Here is an 18,478-nt window from a genome sequence, read left to right as displayed (position 1 = left end):
TTTCGACCGTGCTTCGGTCATTGTCAAGTGAATGGAATGAAATACAGTAAATATATGTATATATACACGTACGAAACATAAAAAAATTTTTGCAGGTGTTAACAAACAATAAAACTACAAAGAAAGTGCAAGTAAAAAGCTAATTCGTGCTAAGGTTTTTAATTAGCTTTTTACTAGCACTTTCTTTGTAGTTTTATTGTTTGTTTACACCTGCAAAAAATGTTTTATATTTCGTACGTGTAAATATACATATATTTACTGTATTTCATTCCATTCACTTGACAATGACCGAAGCACGGTCGAAACGTCGTGTTTTACCGTTCATTTTTATCGTCAAAATATTTCTGATGTTTTATTTCTAAGGTTAATTAATTGATTCAAAAGCAGTTTACATGGCCAGTTGATAGATCTTAATTCTACTGGGAGTGAGGAAGCAAACTTTGGTTCCTGGCCGGTGGAAAGCAGACAACGTTAAGTTGTTATTGTAGAGTTTAATATGCGTATCTAAACAACGGATTAAACCAGATTACACCGCGGTCCTTAACTCTCCGACTCCATACTCTCTTCTTCTCGTTCCTATCCTATAATAGTCTTTCATATATCCCGGCATACACTACAGATAATGCTGTCCAATAATCTTTTGCAATGCTGTTATCTACCACTATGTCTGAGTCCAACAACATGGTGTTATACGCTGAGACCAAATGAACATCACAAGCTGATTTGGTTTCTATCTTAGCATTGTCAATCTTCAGCTGGAGACTTCCTGAGCTCAGAATCCTAAAATTATGTTCTATTCTCTTAAAAATTGTTTGAGCTTGTTTAGAAATAGCCCAAAGTCCACCTCGGTTTAAAGATGAAATTAGTTTTGACTCTCTGCAACATGAAAATCTTTGCTTTGCCAGCTTTCAGTATTGAAGCTGTTTGTTCATTATGTGCTGTGGGACTGTAAACATTGTTCACCTTGCTATAAAGCTTGTGCAGTACATATCCTCCAATATATTGTAACCCTGCCATTTCTCTATCACACAGTTTAGTGGAGCTATTGGGATTTGGTGATTCACCTTTCTGTTTGCTGTGAGCTATCAAACACTCAGCCACTTTGGTACTAAGCAATATTGCCGCATTACTTGACAACCCCACAAAAATCTTTGTTGAATTGAGGCCTATTCTTGAATAGTACTTCGAGTAGAATTGTTCTGCATTTCCAGTTTTAACCAAACGCATATACATGGATTCTACTTCTGAGAAGTCCATATTTTCTTGATCCCAGGCAATCGTTTATCTTCGTAGCTCTTCTCTTACGCTTTGAGGGTAGATTTTTCTTTCAATTATTTTATCTCGTGCTTTCATTGATAACGCTTCGAAGTCTTCAGCAGTGAATTTGGCTTCTTGAGTCGGTTAATTTCCCCACGCTTGTTCCTCCTTATGCTTTACTGTCTTATGTCTTTTTAATCCAGCCTTAGTCTTGCATTTCTTTTGGCACAACTCGCAAAAAATTCCCTCTTCGTATTGAACCTCAAAATCGAAAGACTTTCAGTAAAAAAATGTTGTAGTACGACCGATGCCGTTGCTAAGGGCATCAATAACTACAAAGTTTTTGGGCGAAAATAACGTTTTAAAGGCTTCTCAAAGACTTAGAGAGTCAGCTGCTTCGACAAAGTGCTCTTGTAATTCTTCCTCGTTTTCCAAAGTTCCAATATGGCATTAAATTCGTCGCCGAAGAAAAATAAGTCGTTCATGTCCACCATGTTGTTTTGGTTCTGTGCAGGGTCATTGGTCACGTGACGTTCAATCGAAGCTCAGGGGACAGACAATAGGCCGGCCCTTTGAAGCTTACCGCGTTTCCTAACCAGTCCCCTCTACTAACTACGTTATCACTACCACTACCGAAACAAACGACACCGCAACCCCTACGACTACAGCAACCATACCGTACATAAAAGGTATGTCTGAAAACATCTCGCGCATCTTACTACCCTTCAATATCCGCGTCGCCCACAAACCCATCACCACACTACGTCAGTTACTAACCAACGTTAAAGACAAAGACGAACCGAGGAACAGACAGGGAACGATTTATAAGATCAATTGTTCCGACTGCCAAGCCTCCTACATCGGTGAGACTGGCAGAAACCTCACAACAAGACTGACTGAACACAGACGGGCGACGAGGAAAGGTGATGTCAGCAATCACATTGCTGAACACCATCGACTTACCAACCACAACATTGACTGGGACTCTGCGCAATGCCTAACCTACAGCACTGACTATTTTCAACGACTGACTCTGGAAAGCTGGTTTACTAACTTAGAACAGACTCCCCTAAACAGATGTCAACAACTACCCGCCCCATACAAACGACTCATTCACGACATAAACATCACAAACGACCGAAAAAGAACAACCTAGCTTTACCGACAGACCGAAACAGACCAATCACGAACGACTTACGTCACTTGAGTCTTACAGCCAATAACATCACGACAAAACCAACCGATCATTTCACACGAACTGGAATAAGAACATTCTACTGACAACAATCACTCACTTGACTCTGATGATGACTTCCGCACAGGTTGTCGAAACGTCAGTCACTGCCACCGACAACAGTCCTTCTCAGGACTACACTCACCCGGACGATCAGACTACACCTTCATACGTTATCACTGACAATAGATCTGAGTTGTCTATTGTAATTCGACTAAGTCTGACAGTTAAATAGAAATTTATCATTTGAATAATCGATTGTGAATTCATTTATGCACCATGGCGACATGGTTTATATCGTTTTTCCTCGATGCAGGGCCACAGAAGTCATTTAAGACCCTGAGAGATATGATCGATTTTCTTCAGAATTAGGACGATTTTTCCCTCGAAGTACTAGATCAGTTGTTACTCCGTTTTATTATCCAACTACACTCCATAGAGACAAATTATTTGTACTCCAGAGAACCGGTTAGACAGGTTTTCTCGCATCGCGCGACAAGAGTCGGAACGGCTGATCCAAGTTTATTGCAGGAATCGAACGAAAAAAAAAAAGCTAGAAACCGGGAAATTTCTTCATTTATTGAAGAAAATAGAAACAGCAATAGGACAACACGCCAATTCCGTTCCGCTTCGTTTACTTCCGTCACGCACTCCCCGTAAATAAATATCCGCGAAATTCTCCCGCACTGAAATAACAATTTGGCTTGTTGGATGATAAATAACTTATTAGACGTTTTGTTGTGTAGTATCTCTGAGTATTTTTACTCGTTATTTGTATTTTGACCCGCTCTACGGGCTCGTCAAAATACGGCACAACTCGTAAAAATACTCAGCAATACCACACAACAAAAAGTCTAACAATTATTCCACGAGCGCGCGTTGGATATGAGATGATAGAAAGCCATCGAGGTGCGTAGCTCCGAGTTGGCTATAATCATCTCATATCCAACAAGTGTGAGTGGAACAATTGTTTTATTAAAAACGTTAAATTAAATTATTAAATTTTATTAAATTTTTTAGCTCCCTTTTAATTTTAAGCTGAAGCGTACGCTTACCATATTTGTAGATTATGGTATATTGGCTCATATATCATAATGGCTAAGCCAATAAAAGTCTTGAATTGCATTATCCAATAATCCAGTTTTTAATAATAAGATATATATATTCGAGTTTGACGTGTTAACCCAAATATATCGTTCTGTAACGTACGGGCTTTAGAAATCCTTTACGGTGGCCAAGTTACAGTTTCGACTCAGTTGATAAAACCAGATGATCTTGTTATACCGCACCGACACAACACCACAGTTTTTTAAAAAACTTACTGATTCATTTGAGGTTCTAACGTAGCCTTGCGGGTCAAAAGAAGTTATTCGAAGTTTATCCCCCCGTGAAAGATTTATGTTATACAGTAACTAGTTTAAACAGGCAAACCCTTTCGTGCCTTGCTTTATCGTGCGAAAAATTATGAACGAATGTTCAATATTTTGTCTCAGATATAGACTGTTAGTAGTAATAGTGCGTCTGATTGGAATGAACTAATCAGAGGACGATGCATATAATTAACGCCAATGACGTCACGCAATGATTGAAATCGACAGATTTTACGTCACGAAAGCTATAGAATCGACAAATGAGAATGAAATGACGTCAAAGAGTCATAGAGTCATAGAGTCAGAGTTCCTCACGCGATCATAAATTTCCGTTCGCAATTTATCATATATCACACAACAACTGCAGTCATGCATCAATGTGATGTAAAACACGCTGCATCACACTTAGGTGACATTCTCGATAATATTGATCTGTACGCAGACGAGGACTCCTTACTACGAATTATTCATGCTAAATCATTATTCTTGCGGGAACGAAACGCAATTTACTCACAAGAGGTTACAGACAAGAGGAACGCTGTTTTCGAAGCCTTGGACGAATTTGTCAGTTATATTTCAACGAGAAACAGGAGAGGACGCTAATCATTATTAATGTGTTTGAGTTGGTTGAGAGCAAAACTCAGGAGAAGACTACTTTAAAAACTTCACGACACATTGGCAGCATCCCTCACCTCTGGATACCTCAAGAAGTTTAATTTTTCACAATTCACAAGTCACACATCAGCCTACACCCCTCTTCAGACCACCTGTTCAGAGGAGATTTTTCTGTTAAGTGTGTCGTATATCCATAGATTCTATTTATTAATTGACTCATTATATTCACTGTAGACATTTATTACGAGAAGAGATAGAAGAACCCATGGACATTCCATAATCATGGCAGAGGGGATTCAATATAACCCCAAATTTGCTGTGGTTGAGATTGAGAGCCTTTTAGATATAATCTCGTTTGCGGATGAAGATGCCCTGAGACGAATGATACGGCACTCAAAGGCTTATATGCATCCCCCTAACTTTGATAAAGCGGTTAGAGATTTTAAGGAAACAACTCAGAGTAAAAATTTTTGTAAAGATGAAGAATTCATCATACATAGAAACAATATTATGAAAGCTTTTCACGATTATGTACAATACGTATTCGATAGTAATGACTGGGAACGAGAGGCTATGGAATCGGAATAAATAGAAGTAACATTCACGCTTTTTATTCATTCTTCTTTTGAAATATGGCACGGCGTACAAAGGGTAAACGAGCGTCTGTGAAAAGAAAAAGAAAATCTAAGAGAGGGCATAATAAAGGAAGAATTATTAAATCTTTTCAATTTGGAGGGGGAACATTTGACTTCCGTAAAGGTCTTGATATTTTTAGATGTAGAGAAAGCGAAGCCATTCCTATGAAACATCCCAGATATCATGATCCTAGAGGTAGATCGAATAGGCATGCATACGGAAGATTCAGTTATCCCGAAATGGGTTTTGATCCCTGGGCATAACATATAAGTTGGTCAAAAAAAGGAATCGCTTCATTCTCTGCCACGAACTCACGATGGATTGTAGTCAAACTCCCACTCACTACAAAGAAATGGAACTTACTTACTGTTCGTATTTGTGTCCTCATGAAGAGTACAAGTTTAATGCAAAACCAGGGAAAAGAGGTCGTAGTTCAAGCTTCTTGAAACATGTTTTGTGGGATGAAGAGGAACTTTCGCAGGAAGTGAGACACAATTATTTCTCGTGTCGGGAACATTGTTTCTGTCTATTATTTCTTAAAACTGTTGTTGATTTTATGGAAACGTGGAGAATTGATTCCAAATAGACATTACGGGGATCCAACTAGTATGGACGTATTTCACAGTTTCTGTGACAGAGTGGATGACGATGTCATTGATGAAGTTCGTCATTTTCCAGTACCTTTGTCAGCTAGTATGTAGTTGCATTTGTTCACTCACTGGTCTGAATTTAGGGCAATGGGAAAAGAGATGATTGAATCTGGAATTCCATTTGTTAAAGTAATGGAAATATATAAGAACTGGGAAACGTCTTGTAAAAATATTGAGATTGGTGATTGGTTCGATGGTATTTGTAAATTAGTTGGGGAGATAGATAACCTCCATTTTTAATTAACACTCTGAGCTTCTACTTCACACACAATTGTTGCTTTATTATAATAAAAAGTTGTTACAACAAGGCGTTCACGACGTCTATAATAGTGGAAATTGATTTCTCCTTCTAATGAAGATTGTACCCAATCAAAACCAGGAACATCAATAGGATCAAATTCAAACAAATCATCCCATTCTCTTGGATAATGTGTCAAAACACTAAAGTTAACAATGTGAATGTTGAATGCACTTGTTATCGCGTTAAAAAAATCTGCATCATGTAATAAGACTAAAACATCATCAGTTCTACTATTTCGTCTTACCACAGGTTGATGTCGATGGTTTCATGACAAATGAAGCAATTATCAGGTTGACCATCATGAAGGACGGCAGAATGAATAAGTTGTTGGGATCTTCGTACTGGTGGCATGATGAAAAAGAGAATGTGATACACAAAGCACTTCAATGAGATGTGCGCCCACACAGAATAATGCAAAAAATGAGAGGTAGAAGTTATCCTTCTTCTCTCTTATATATCATTATAGTTCACCACTAAATTTTCTCCGGTTCTTATTGGTTTAAATCGATCACGTGACGCGATAGTGTTCATCCGTGGAGAGACACTATCAGCCCATGGTGCCCGCCTGCGGAAAATACCTGGATGGATAGTGTCCGTCCGCGGAAAATACCTGGATTGTTAGTACTCATCCGTGAAAAGTTTTGAATAGTTTGACGGCCGCGAAGTTAGGCAGATCGGAAAAACAGTGACTTTTCAATTCTGACAGGTATAACGTATTATTTAGCCAATGTACGGTTGCGAATTATTGACATTTGTGACAAGCTGTGGGCGCGGAAGAAAATTTAGTGGTAAACAATAAAAACAATAGAGTGTTTATGTCTCGGAACTATCGGTCTGATAGTTGCCCCTTGCAAATTTGATGTTCTTAAAACTAGCATATTTGCCCTCGAAGCTTCGCTTCTCGGGCAAATGTTTCTTTTAAGAACATCAAATTTCCGCGGGGCAACTATCAGCCGATAGTTCCTCGACAGAAACACTTTATTGTTTAAATGGATGTCATGCACGCATAGTCACACATTCTCATTATAGGGGTACCCCCCCCCCCCTCTAGAGATCCTATTGGGTCTGGTGACCACCCACAAAGCAAATAAACTATAGATATGATTTGGACCTACTATTCATTCACACACGTTGACGACTAGAGCGCAGCAGCAGCAGCAGAAGAGGGAGGAAGAAAAAATGGAAACAAAGGAGCAAGCAGAGGTATGGTAACATAATATAGTCTCACAAGGTTAGTTAAATTTAAAAAAATAATAATAATAGTAATAATCTAATATTTATATTGCGCAATTAACATATGGATATGGTCAAATGCGCATCACAACACTTTTCGGGGGACTTTGGCCAGAGTGCATCAGCAGTTTACAGACAATCGAAGGAAACTTATTTGAAGATGCCCCCTCCCCCCCCAATTCCCAGTAAACAGGCCAGACCACATCACAGTAATCTCGTGAGTGGGTTCTTTAACGTCCTCTGCCTAACCAAATTAACTCATTAATAGATGCAGGAGACGGGACCTACGGTTTATCCGTCCTTATCTGTGGAGACTAGAATGTCTATCCATTTCTTATTAAAGAAAGGTTGAACCCTTCACGTTTAATCGGCAACATCTTTTGCTAGGTATCTTTACTTCGTAATTCATAGAAATTGCAGAATGTCAACCTTCCTCAAATTATCGAGCATCAATCTCCCGACTTTTTCCATACATTCACTGTACATTTTGCGCTCGCCCCAGCAGTTTTGCACCCCCTGCAAAATGGCGGCGTTAACCTTGAAAGGGTCTATTATGGACGTAAAGTGAATACCGAACTTTCGGACTTCAAGCAGGGCCTAGCTACAATTCGACGATTCGATCGATGGCCCGGTAAATATTATGTTCGACTAACAATGTGTTAAAAAAGTATTGTTTAATAGAAGATTTTGCGTCAAATCAAAGTTTTATCAGAAATTTCAACATAACGCTACGCAATTTCTGGCCTTGAAGGCAATTAAACAACGATCTTAAGCATGATGAGTTTTACCGCGTGGGCTTTGTACACGTAAGAAATTTGTACGTTTTTCGCTTATAACAGCAAATCAAAAACTGTTTTGAATAGATCTGTCGTCCCGAAATATTTCTTGGCCATTTTAGTCTTCCTTCCTATTGATAGATTCCATGGAACTTGAGATCTCTTCACTCAGTGACAAATTCTCCTATTCCATTTTGAAATATGATCCACATGCCCATTTGCACACATGCGAAAATATTTAGCGATTTTTATCTTTCATTTTGATTTTTGAGTTAAAACGTATTATCCACCTATCGCTTTTTTCGTCGAAAATAAGTTCTATAATTAGTCTTCTTTCACTGGAGATTGTTTTTTGGAAAAGAAAATTTTTAAAAATTTACTGCGCATTATGTTTGCTTTCTTAGTTTCTCCAAAATTTTGACTTTTCACAGTCACGTGTTACACGTAAGTGTAAATAGGTTTAATCTATACTGAATGAATTTTTGGCTAAAAATTTTTAATATATGTGAAGACAATTTATTTCAAAATTTTCACTTTTTGGGAGCTCCGCTTTTAGGCTTCGCTAAATCTATATATTAGATTGAATCGACTTGGAGTTGCCTACGACCGAAGACCATGGTTCTAACCAGTTTACAAATGGTAATATGAAATCATAATGAGACTGTAACTGTCCATAATTTCACAAGTGTTGTTTTCCGTCCATACTCCTATCCAATGTTGACCAGGTTTGGTGGATGGATCTGTGTTGACAATGTATGCCCTTGGTGCTACCCGTTCTGGACTCTCGGGTAATTCATCACATGCCAGCGTGCTGACAAAATAGTGTTTAAAAACAGTCACTTCTGGCTATCGCGTTCAATTGATCCGTTTTTAACCAAATGAATTCCATAATTAACTTGCATTAAAAAGGGTGGCGTTTTTAACACTGCCGATTTCCATGAATCCTTCATACTCTGCGTAGATGACAATTGTCTTCTGACTTGCTTGCGCGCGACAACGAATCACAATCTGTGTCTGTGGCAGTGCTTCATTCCTTGGTAGGTGTGACGCTTGCGGCAAACGAGATCGAAGTCGAAGGGTGTCGCTAAAGCGTGTTAATGCTACGGGACTATCTTACAGGTCGTGTGCTTCAAGTACCAATAACCACGGAAAACCAAGGTTGACGGTTAACGGTGATTTAATGATGATGAACGATTAGCGAACCACGATAGACAATCACGATCACGATCGTAAACTGAAATAACAATGCAATTTACTTAAAACGTTGCGTAACTCATGAACAAAACGCTTAAAGCAATTAACCTGCCTTCGTCGATAACGCGATCAAAATTAACAACAATCAACAGGAATACTCGAAAATCATAATAAGCTACAACAAAATAACTCGAGATTTAAATCGATTGTAAGATTAACAAAGTGGGCGTTCCTAGCTTAGCGTCTCATTCTTTGATTCGCCCCCTTTAGATTGAAAACAATAAATTGTACTATTGTACGACTCTGTACGTTAGCGTGCTTCCACCCAAAACAAGAAAACTAATCAAAGGAGGAAACTAGCAAAATTACTAGCTTGTGCCAAAGGTTAAGAACCAAAAACGGCGAGTCGAACAGATAGAATGGACAAGGCGAAATACAATCATACACTGGCTAAAGGGATGCTAAACGAGGCTTTTATACGCGCGTGGGGACGCTAAAATATCTGATTACAAACCAATGGAGAATAGACAACAACGTAACCACATCCGTAACTAAAGTACTTCGTAACAAACAAATCAAATTCCACTTAGGCTGAATGAATCGTTTGAGTATCCTTAACAGTAGGAGAACCGGGGTTTCATGTTAACCATTTGCAATATTAGACCACTTTAAACTTTAAACTTTTATGATAAATACTCCCAAAAAAGGTTTTTCAGTACCTATTTACAAATATGAATGCTAACTATATCTGACAAGCTATTGTTAAATTCTTCATGGCAAGTTTCAGGGCTGTTCCGAAAACGAGGAGTGCGGAGTGCGGAGTGCGGAGTGCGGAGTGCGGAGTGCGGAGTGCGGAGTGCGGAGTGCGGAGTGCGGAGTGCGGAGTGCGGAGTGCGGAGTGCGGAGTGCGGAGTGCGGAGTGCGGAGTGCGGAGTGCGGAGTGCGGAGTGCGGAGTGCAGAGTCTAAAAAAAATTTTAAAAAGTGAAAAATAAAATGAAACAATTAAAAGAATAATTAAAAACATAAATACACTGGAAATAGAAATTTAAGAAATAAAGATAATAGTTATTAAAAAATTCACGCCGCCTGAAGTGGACTGTTCATAGGGTATATTAAACTCAAGATTTTCATAGTTAGCAGTTTACTTTTACCACTTATTACCAGCTTTAAATAAATATATTAAGTACGTTTATCCCCGTCACATGCCTTTCCATGTCAATAGATTGAATGCCTGGCTAGAGGAGACAACTTATCCCTAACCTCTTCCACGCGTTCGGTTAGTTGAGTCATAGCTCGGAAAACGGTGAGCGAAAAAATCGTGAAAAGGTGCTTTTTTTTTACTCTGTTTTGCGTTAAAAGCCTTCAAGTACTGTGTATCAATTTAACTTTATTTCCACCTTGAAATCAATAATTTTCTTTCTGAGAAGATATTAGATTCTAGCAGAAAAAAAAATACATGGCTGCAGTCACGGTAGTTACACATGGAATTGACGAGACAAGCAACCCTGTGCCATTAAATGGCTTTTCTGGGAAAATATTTAATTTTTTTAATTTGATTTCTCAAAGTGCAACTTTACCTGTGTATTGACTTGTTTCCCTATTTGTCAATCTACATTTTTCATCTTACTATTTTTCAGCGCTGAATACCTTACAAGGTTTTAGTTTGAGCTTTGCGAGAACTTTAGGACGCGCAGTTGACAAGTTGCGAGAATGGTTCAAGGGTTAATTCACACGGACAGTTTATTTTTGGAAAGCAAAGCTTGAGATTGTTTCGAGGCAGTACGGCTTTCCAACAAAACCGAAGGTGTAATTTCTCGCATTTTCTAGACATGGTCAAAACTGGACTGTTCTTTACTTTTTTTTTTTCCGTAAAAGTGAACTGCTAACTGTGAAAATCTTGAGTTAAATATACCATATGAACAGTCCACTTCAGGCGGCGAGAATTTTTTAATAATTATTATTTTTATTTCTTAAATTTCTATTTCTAGTTTATCTATGTATTTAATTATTCTTTTAATTTTTTTTTGTAAATTTTTTTTTTTGACTCCGCACTCCGCACTCCGCACTCCGCACTCCGCACTCAGATGATTTTGCAGCGCCGCAGATGATTTTGCAGGTGAAATTCTGGATGAGTTGCAGCTTTTGTATGTTCTTAGATGAGGTATTAGACCACACGGACGAACAGTAGAACATTTTGCTAAAGACAAGAGATGTAATAATTAAAACTAAAGTCTCTCTATCGAAACAGTATTTCACGCGGTTGATCTGAACCAGTTTAGTCAAGCAAGAAGAGACTAGGTGGGAGATATGAGTGTCATAGGTCAGATGTGAATCTATGTATACTCCTAGATCTCTTGCCGATTCGACGACCGTGAGAGTCCTTCCAATAAATGAAACAGTAAAATTAACTGAATGTTTACTTATCATTTGCTTAGTGCCGATCAACATGAACTTCGTTTTCCCAGGGTTTATTAACAAATCATTTGCGCAACACCAGTTGACAACATTACGCAATTCATCTTCGAGCTTGAACTTAGCGTCGATGACATCGGCTGCGGGAAAAGATAGCAAAACTTTAGAGTCATCGACGTATGACTCGAACTGACAGAATTGAGTAGCTTTTGGCAGATCATTTAAATAAATACAGAAGAGGAGCGGCGAAAGAATCGCTCCCTGGGGGACTCCGTGTGTGATTGGTAATGCATCTGATAACACAGAATCTATACGCACTGATTGGATCCGATCTGAAAGGTAGCTAAGGAATCACTGAACTATACGGTGGGTGAGGCACCTACAGCGGAGAGCTTTCATGATAAAAATTGCACGCAAATAGCGTGCAATGTTTATCATGACCCCAGTCACTGAACCTCACCATGTTACCAGAACCTCTATCCAGACATCCTGTAGCCTCTAAGAACCTGTAATAACCCCTCATGTCATTACGACCATTTGTTGAATTGAGTTCGATGGTTTCATAAGGGTATTCTTCTCCATTCATGATCTGTTTGACGTATTGAATCCCAGCTTTTTGGAAAGCAAGCGGGTCATAATTATACTGACCGTTGAAAGCATTTGTATCCAGGATAACAAGGATGATTTTCTGGTGAACCTTTCCATTGAATGGGTTGTTAATCTCTTTGTAGGTGGCTCCGTTATCTTGGGGGAATTGCCTCATCTGTGTTTTCGCCATGGGGTAAGTACCCCATGTAGCTGTAGACTTTGAGAGACCGCTCACGATTTCCATGTAAATGGATGGATTCAACTTGACCAGACACATGTAGAAGGTGAGTTTGATATCATCTGTGTTCAATCTCACGGGCTCGGAGGGTGGGTTGGCCTCTCCATTGATGAATAGGTCTGGTTGGTTCAGGTAGAAATCAAATTCCAAAGTGGTCCCAGGTACAATCCATTTTCCTGTGTGGAAGGTATCCAGGAAAGGGGTCATGCAGTGAATAATTTTTTTCCTCCTGAATAATGATCTCTAGCAGCAGCCTTGGCCTTCAAAATGCTTGATTTATGATTTTCGGGTAGGGCTCCATGATCATCATCATCTGATTTCACATTCGTAGGACTGTAAGTGACTGGTGAATCGATTTCATTACGCCATGCTGCTGGTGCGAGAATGGTTTCACCATCATCTCGATCGTGATTGATGACTGTCTGGATGAAAGCTTTCAGATGATACATGTTCACTTGCTCTGTCAACAGGGTACCATTACATCTCATATTGATCTGATTGAAAATGTTGTGTGCCAGGTTGTTGGCAGGGGCTAACATATTACCCACATCATCATTCCTTGCGGTGAGATTCCCACTGTCATTTTTCTTCAAGCTAAGTTCTAATTCTATTCTGCTTCTTCTCAGATCGATAAAGTCTGATTGTCCTTCAATATACACCTGAATGGGTGTGATGCTAGACGTCTGAGGGGGTACTTTGACATAACGGGCACTTGCTGTCGTAAGATCTGTAGGCGGTACTTTAAATAAATTCAAACTAGGACTAATATCTCCTGCAACCATCATGATAAAAGATGTGTTCACTTTAACGGCGTCGACGGTTATGAGCGCGTCTCCTTCTATTGCGTCTTCTTAAGTATCTTCTACGTTTATCTTTTCTCAATATTTGTGTGACTCCATCCTCCGAATACCCTGTTCCCACACCAATCATGGGAGCGCTTCTTCTAATATGACTGATTCGACTCATTCTCCGAAATTGTCGTTCAACTTTCTCCTCACTTTCCTGTTTATCTCATTTTTTATGGCTTGAGATGCACCTCTCTTGACTCCTTTCTTAACTTGTGCGAAAGAGCGTTGTTTCACTCCGTTTTTAAGTCCTGCTTTTACCCCTTTCAGAAAATCGCTACTCATTTCTTTCAAACCCGAAGCACTCTGTTGGCTCCATGTCCCAATGAAGATGGGGGTTATGCGTTCCAGCGAAATAATCCGCCACCAGATTGAACTACGAGTTGGGGGTTGTAGACGTGAAATCGTTTCAGGAACCTCCTCTCATACTTATGTGAAGACTATGATAACTAGAATCACTTTAAATCTTCTTTATTGATCCAACTATCACTATATTTGGGAGGATACCCCTTCCATTTTACATAAAATTTATCTTTTTGTCTTTTCAGGACTTTCTCTACTCTGAAAGAAGATGCTTCGTCTACAGTGACTGTTTGAAGATCCCTGTTAGAAGATGCCCTTGAGGGGTCTGTCATCCGATTCTTTCACTCTGTATTTTGGTAATGGTCATTCCAGGAACCACGCGTACAATTTCAAAGACTTCTTCCGTCCATCCAGGAAGGTAACCTTTCTTGAACGTTCTATATTTCTTGTTGAGTCTCGCTTTAAACACGGGTTTCTTCTTTTTCTTCTTGTCAATAAACTTTCCATAAAGTCGTTCCCACACGTCTCCCGCATTGTAGGCATTCAATTTAGCAGGAGTGGTTCAAATACTTCTACGATATGTATTATTTATACTGGTGAAGTAATTTGGGGAGAACGTCCACGAATTTGAGTGTGTTAGATGCTGTGAAGTAACGATACAATTTTGTTTTCAAGGTTCTAATGAATCGTTCTACAATGCTCGCTTTTGAATCTCCGTGGGTAGAAAAATGATGAATTCCTTTCTGTTTCATGAGATTCTGAAATGTTTGATTATAGAATTCTTTTCCGCGATCCGTCTGAAACGTCTGGGGAACGCGATTGTTTGCATCTTTCAAGTTGGAGATGAAAGCTTCACTCACATCTTTCCCTGTCTTCTTCTTGAGTGGTTTCGCGAATGCGTATTTGGATAATACGTCGACGACGACAAGAATGTAACGATAGCCTTTATTCTCTCTTGAAATCTTTTGAACTTCAATCAAATCGCCCACCCATTGTTCATCGATGTCGTGAACGACAACTGGTAAGAATTGTCCTTTACGTCTTCTAGGTTTGTGAAGAGATTTTTTTGGAGTTCTTGAGCAGCTTTTGATGTAGAGATCGTATTTTCTTTGGCATAAGGAACTACCCCTCCGAGACTGCCAATTACTCCGGGTTCATCGTAATTGATTTCTTCTTTCTTTATGATCCTCAATCTTAATTTTCTTTTCCTTTCTTTCCTTTTTCGCCATAGATTATCGTATAACTGGAAACAGGCTGTAATGGTGTAGTAATGATCCAGATACTGTCGACGAAGAATGCTCCAACTCTCGTATAACGTCTTCTATAAGATCTCACGAAGGTCGTGAAATGAAATATATTCTTTTCCAAATTAAAATTAGGTATCCAAGATCTCATACAATTTCTAAATACATGTATTTCCATTCCAGGAGGTACCCATTGATATGGAAGAGCGTGTGGAATACTATTTTCGTAGACTAAATCTTCTATCCACTTACAGATTCGTTCGCAGATTTTATAATAAAGGTAACATGTTATATTTTTCCATATGATCATCATCGTCGTCTATTTCTATAGTGTTGAATATTATCCATCACACCCTTTAATGCTTGTTTTCCCAAAACTCTTCCGAGTGTACCGAGCCCGGGTGCAGAACCAGATAAGAACATACTCATGGCGTATGCTTTTTTATCCTGTGTGGAAGGACCGGTTTTTCCTAACATTCTATTTACGTCACGTATAGCTGCATCCCCTTTTTGACGTCTACGTCTTACTTTCCTTTTCGTTCTACGTCTATGTCTATTAATTATGACAAGCAAATGACAAATGGGATTTTCTTTTTCGAATCGTTCATTTTATTTATTGTACATCAAATATTCAGCTTCCATTCTACTCATTTCACAAAGGTTGATCTTATTTTCTAATCTACTCACATCACTGCTACATTTACCTGAAAAGAATAATAGTTTTCTAAATAATGACAAGTCTTCTACGACTTCTCCTATGAAAAAAAAAGGTGACTGTTAGTAAAATCACCTAATTAAATAAGTAGCGTCATTTGAAAGCACGATGAAACGTCATATCTACATCATCTTCTAACATTTCAATTTCTTCCTTTGTCTTACCGAGTTGAAATAAAAGTTTCCGAAACAATGGCTCTCCTAGTTGTAAACCAATACGAATAAGCTCGTAATCTGTCAGTAACGCTGTAAAAAAATCATGCACAAAGCGAACGTAAATGCAAAAGTTCGTAAATGTGACATATGTTTGCAATTTCTAAAACGCGTTCGATATCCTTTTAAACTAATCCTATACGAGATGCTGCAAGTTTAAATCGTTCTTCTCCCATGATGATTGCTACGTCCACATGATCCTGTAATTCACCTTCACTTAATTCGTCTACAAGAATGAAAACATCTAATTACAACTAGCCTGTGGTTTGGGATGAATGTGAGAACAACAGAGAGATAAGTGAACAGTGATCTCTGGTAAGACCTCCATTAATTCTGAAGGTGTCATAAAAACTGTTGTTGAAACCCCACTCTTTTTTCAAGAATTGAAAAATATCTCTATCCTAAAGCAACAGCAATGATAACGTCAGTGTCCTCCATTCCTAAGAAGTAAGACAAAAGGTATCACTCCATCAGTGCTGTGAGAATGGCAAGATTCTTTTTGTTTGGTTTAAAACCCCACCAGCTGAAGAGATCACAATTCCTTTCTGGACATCTCAGATACATTCTCCCATAAGAATTATCTCCTTTGGACATGGAAAGTGTGGGTGGATTGCTGCATTCGCAGACCATACGATCAATGAAAGCCAGGGTATAGAAGGAGTGACCTTGTTTCCTACACTTGCCGTAATACAAATCGTAATCTTTCATGTCGCAGAATGTGGGGCAATTCTTTTCAGGGCAACGAAGGAAGACATAATCACGATCTTCCTTTTAGGAGGGGCGTTCGGTCATGGCCACATGATGAATCCGGCAGGGGTATGTCACTTTTACACTATTCAACATCTCCTCTAAACTTGAATAATGAAGGGAACCCGTACCTTCAGTGTAAGGAACTGTGGGCTGATGTGGAATTTCTCCCTCTTCTAGAACGTCTACTTCTGTAACTTCTGAGGGATGGGGCTGGGTTGGTTTCACATTAAGGACTGGGTTGACCTGCCGTTCTCTCTTCACTTTCTCTTTCAAATCTTTCAATTCTTTCAGAGGAAGTGGATCTATCTGGATGCTGCACTTGCCTCGCTTGGGTTGATTTGTTTTTGTTGCTGTATTTTACTTGTAAGGATGGTTTCGTTTGGACTCTTGTTTTCCAGACTCCATTCTCTTTTTGATATAGGAAGTCTTGACTGAAGAGTTTGACATTCGGCAAATGTGACTAACGAAACCAGATGCCTTGAATTTATCTTACTGGTTAAGTCCGCCTCTTTGACGTCATTTCATTCTTATTTGTCGATTCCATAGCTTTCGTGACGTAAAATATGTCAATTTCAATCATTGCGTGACATCATTGACGTTAATTATATGCATCGTCCTCTCATTGGTTCATTCCATACAGACGCCCTATTACTACTACTGTCACCATCAACAGTAGAGGCGGCTTTCCACGTCTAGGCTGCTATTCTTCATCAGGGGATGATGTTTCAGTTTTGAATCGCTCTTTGTGCAGCATGATGGTCAGCTATTAGTGGAGGGTCTCGATGTAGTTTAATCGTCAGAGACAGTAGGCACGGTTAAACATAGTTATTGGAAGGGACCGTTTGTAACGGGCATCAACATGACTTAGATAGTTGAGACTGACTGTTTCTTCTTGGGACACATTCGTGAACAACGTTGACATCATACGCGGCCTCGTTGAAATCCAGCTCGTGGATCTCTCACTGTTTCAGTAGACTGAAACACGTCAAAGATGGTTTGGCTGTTAACAGACAGGGGCTTTACTTTCTCGTCAAACCATTAAGCAAGAGCATGGTTATGTCCCTGTGGCAAACAGAATTGGTTTCATGGCCAGCCGCTCTTTATGCATCCTGGATAAACCATCGGCTATTGGGCAGGCAGTATCAGTAATTTGTATTGGAAGAATTCTCCAAACTATAAAGACGTCTCTCCTTCTCCAATAATAGGTGGTAATGCTTTGGCGGTCTTCCCTTCGTCCTAGGTCTTTGCAAAGAAATTTCGTTATATCATCGATAAGGCTTCCCTAAACAACCAAGCGTAGTCAGATTTGTTCATGACGACGATACCTGACCCTCCCTTTTGGCGGTTTCGAGATTACAATATTATCTCGTTTCTTCTGTTAATGTCGTTAATTAATGGATCTCACAAGTGCCTTTAGTGGTCTTGGGCCTTTCTGTTCAATGTAATTCAACGTAATCGACCGGGGTGTTGCCGCGGTGAGTTCTTTCTTAATCATAGCAGATATCTGGCGCGCAGAAGAATAGCGAACTTAAGACCTTGGCACAGTAGGAGTTTCTGGAAGAAAGTTGATTGGTGAGATAATATGTTGAGAATATATTCATCAAAATCAACATCTTTATGTTTAAAATGCTAAACGTAAACCAAAGACTGACGTAACAATCGATCGTGAAGTTTATCTGAAGAATGACGAGGAACCCTCCCCCCCTTCCCTAAAAAAAATAATGCTTCCGATTATGCAAACAAAATGAGTTCGAAAATGTAGACTATCGTTTGATGAAAACGAAACCAGATTGAGAGAATTGGCGGCAAAACATTTGTGTGAATAATGTAAGTAACATGCACAATCATTTCCTTGTCACTTATGAGATCACTGATGAATAAGACTTTGCCTGGTAGGTTTAGAC

General features: G+C 39.1%; 1 protein-coding gene across 1 annotated transcript; it reads right to left on the bottom strand.

Annotated features, from left to right (window-relative positions):
- Positions 1-9,933: 9,933 nt before the first annotated feature.
- LOC148728532 (uncharacterized) lies at positions 9,934-14,148 on the bottom strand. Its single transcript, XM_088763236.1, has one exon. The coding sequence runs from the start codon at positions 12,710-12,712 to the stop codon at positions 12,059-12,061; it is 654 nt and encodes a 217-aa protein (XP_088619362.1). The 5' UTR covers positions 12,713-14,148; the 3' UTR covers positions 9,934-12,058.
- Positions 14,149-18,478: the final 4,330 nt, after the last annotated feature.

This window comes from Stylophora pistillata, chromosome 6, assembly GCF_964205215.1.
Source record: "Stylophora pistillata chromosome 6, jaStyPist1.2, whole genome shotgun sequence".
Lineage (NCBI taxonomy): Eukaryota > Metazoa > Cnidaria > Anthozoa > Scleractinia > Pocilloporidae > Stylophora > Stylophora pistillata.
The sequence above is the reverse complement of the archived record's forward strand: the minus strand, read 5'-3'. Positions and strand labels throughout refer to the sequence as shown.

What these genes read in the sequence shown, in the direction of transcription:
- LOC148728532 (XM_088763236.1), bottom strand. Translation starts at nt 12,712, where the DNA reads ATGACCCCTTTCCTGGATACCTTCCACACAGGAAAATGGATTGTACCT.